The 2,469-nt window shown below is 32.7% G+C and overlaps 1 protein-coding gene across 1 annotated transcript; it reads right to left on the reverse strand.

Moving 5' to 3' along the window:
- Positions 1-857: 857 nt before the first annotated feature.
- Positions 858-2,071, reverse strand: LOC143056704 (uncharacterized). The gene has a single exon (XM_076229850.1). It carries the CDS (start codon positions 2,069-2,071, stop codon positions 890-892), a length of 1,182 nt encoding a protein of 393 aa, XP_076085965.1. The 3' UTR covers positions 858-889.
- Positions 2,072-2,469: the final 398 nt, after the last annotated feature.

The following is a 2,469-nucleotide window of genomic DNA, read 5'->3' on the forward strand; positions in this document are numbered from 1 at the left end:
TCTCGCGTTATTCGTTAAGCAACTTCATTACACAATAAAATTTATCATTTATGATGACACGAGGTTCCACAATAAAGTGCACAGTAAATTGAATAAAAACTTGATAAAAATCGGGTTTTCGTGATCCTAGCTAAAAAATGTAATTATAAGTATTGAATGCTTCTTTTTGTAACTTCATAGGGTTGTAAAAACGTTGACCGTGCGCACATTTTTAGAATGAAGCGCTTCCGTGCTTTATACAAAATGTACTGCGGTCAACGCTTTAAAACCCCAATGAATTTACAAAAAGAAGCATTCAATTCTTAAACATATGTCCCTGCTATAATTTGATATCTTTTTGTCTCGTAAATTGTATTTATTTTGATGGGTCGTGAGGAAGTAAAGCACAAAAACCAAAAAAAATTTGTTGAACACACATAATTAACTTGCTTATGTTTAAATTGCAAATCAAGTTGCTTCGATATATTTGTAGACAATTACTATCACACTCTAAAATATTAGGGAAACTGGCTACATAAATAACGTTTGTAAGAAACGTTTATAAAGAGCAAATAAATACCAATACATTACATCAATTTGCTAATCTGTGGTGTCCTTTATCTATCATGGCAAAGTGAAAATTCATTTCGTAGATTTTCTTTCAGACATTGTTTTTAAATCAATCGTCTTAATGATGATATAAAACCTTGAGCAAAGTAGATCCGGAATACCTCTGGAATGATCGTATAATGTAATTCATGATATTTCAGTTATAGTAGATCCGGAATGTCTCTTCAATAATCGTATAATATAACATAATTCATGATATGCCAGTGACAGAAGATCCGGAATGCCTCTGGAATTATCGTTTGATATAATATAATTCATGATATGCCAGTGATAGTTGATGCTATTTACTGTTACAAATTCTTTTAAAGACAGCCTGTAGATCGTCTCTGAAGGAAGTATTCATGAAGGCGTATATAATAGGATTTGCGACATTGTAAATAAAATACATGTAAAATAAGATCTTACTAAACGGCACAAGGTCATGTGCCATCAACCAAGAGGGTAAAAAGGCAATCAAAAACACTATGGTTACAATAAACAACATGGCGGCAGTTCGTATGTTGGCATAAAACACTTTTTCTTTCAAGCCAAGACTTTTTTTTCTGAACTTTTTCTGACCATCTGCATCTTTTCCAGCGATCTCATGGCCATTGTTTAAAACAGTCATCTGTGTATCAACGGCAGAATATTCATTCGGAGAAGCGGGAAACAAACTTGATCGTTTTCGTTTGGCCTTCAATGCACGTCGAATATGAATCGATCGATATATTAATCCGTACAAAATAAGAACAATTAGAAAAGATATGAGATAAAATCCAGCGTAAATCTTTTGGTAAATATATGTGACAGTATTGTTGAAGATTTCGGTACTTGGCGCGCACATCCCAGGACCATAACCTTCAGGTACATCCGGTTCCGAACTGACAGTCTCGTTTATACCAATGGTTACTGTTGATAATGAAGGAGTAACGGAACTATTACCTAGTAATGTGTCATTTACATTCTTTTGTGATATGTAGGACGACATTGTAGAATTAATGACGTCATTTATAGTTATATTTAAAGATGGCGGATCTATGATAGAAAATATTCCGTGAGTTAAGGATGTCATAATTCCTAAAATACAAGCAAACACTCCCATAATCATGACAATTATTTTAGCCCTTGGAATCGTAATTGCGTGTAAAAATGGATGACAAATACAAAAGTATCGGTCGAATGCGATGGCGACCATGACAAATGCAGAAAACGGGACATTACACGTAATCAAAAACATATATAATTTACACGGTAATTCGTAGTAAAGTGTATAGTTAAGATAAAGAACCACAATATTGTAAGGAATAATTATCAAACAAGTAAACAAGTCAGTACCAGCAAGAGTTAATATAAACAATGACGATGTTGTTATGTCTCTCTTCCTCGAATATATGTATATAACAAGAGCATTTCCGATACTTCCGGTTACACTGAATATTCCCAGAAGTACCAAAACAACCAGATTTTCAGTTTCATCATCCATTGTTATCTTGAATAAAAGACAATTTTTTCCTTGGCCTGTAGCTGTTTATCCCTTTATCTCCTTACATGATTGTCTGTTGGGCAGAACTTAATACCTACAAAATGAACAATAATTATTAAATTCATAATGTTAAAAGAAGAATAGTCTCTCAAATAAGCTTTCTATTATGTACACAGCTTTTATTGTCACTGGAGTTGAGTGGACAAGTCAATTGCAAAAAATATCTTAATAATCAAAAACTGTTCTAAGAAAAAAAAACACTCAATGTACAACGAAAACGAGGATATCAATATCTTTATATATATAAACCGTACAAATAAGGCCAAGTTCAGGTTAATTTAGTTAAGCCATATTTTGGTAATGCGGGGCTTTTTTTTTTTTTTTTTTTTTTTTAAGCT

This window comes from Mytilus galloprovincialis, chromosome 13, assembly GCF_965363235.1.
Source record: "Mytilus galloprovincialis chromosome 13, xbMytGall1.hap1.1, whole genome shotgun sequence".
Classification (NCBI taxonomy): Eukaryota; Metazoa; Mollusca; class Bivalvia; order Mytilida; family Mytilidae; genus Mytilus; species Mytilus galloprovincialis.

What these genes read in the sequence shown, in the direction of transcription:
- LOC143056704 (XM_076229850.1), bottom strand. Translation starts at nt 2,071, where the DNA reads ATGGATGATGAAACTGAAAATCTGGTTGTTTTGGTACTTCTGGGAATA.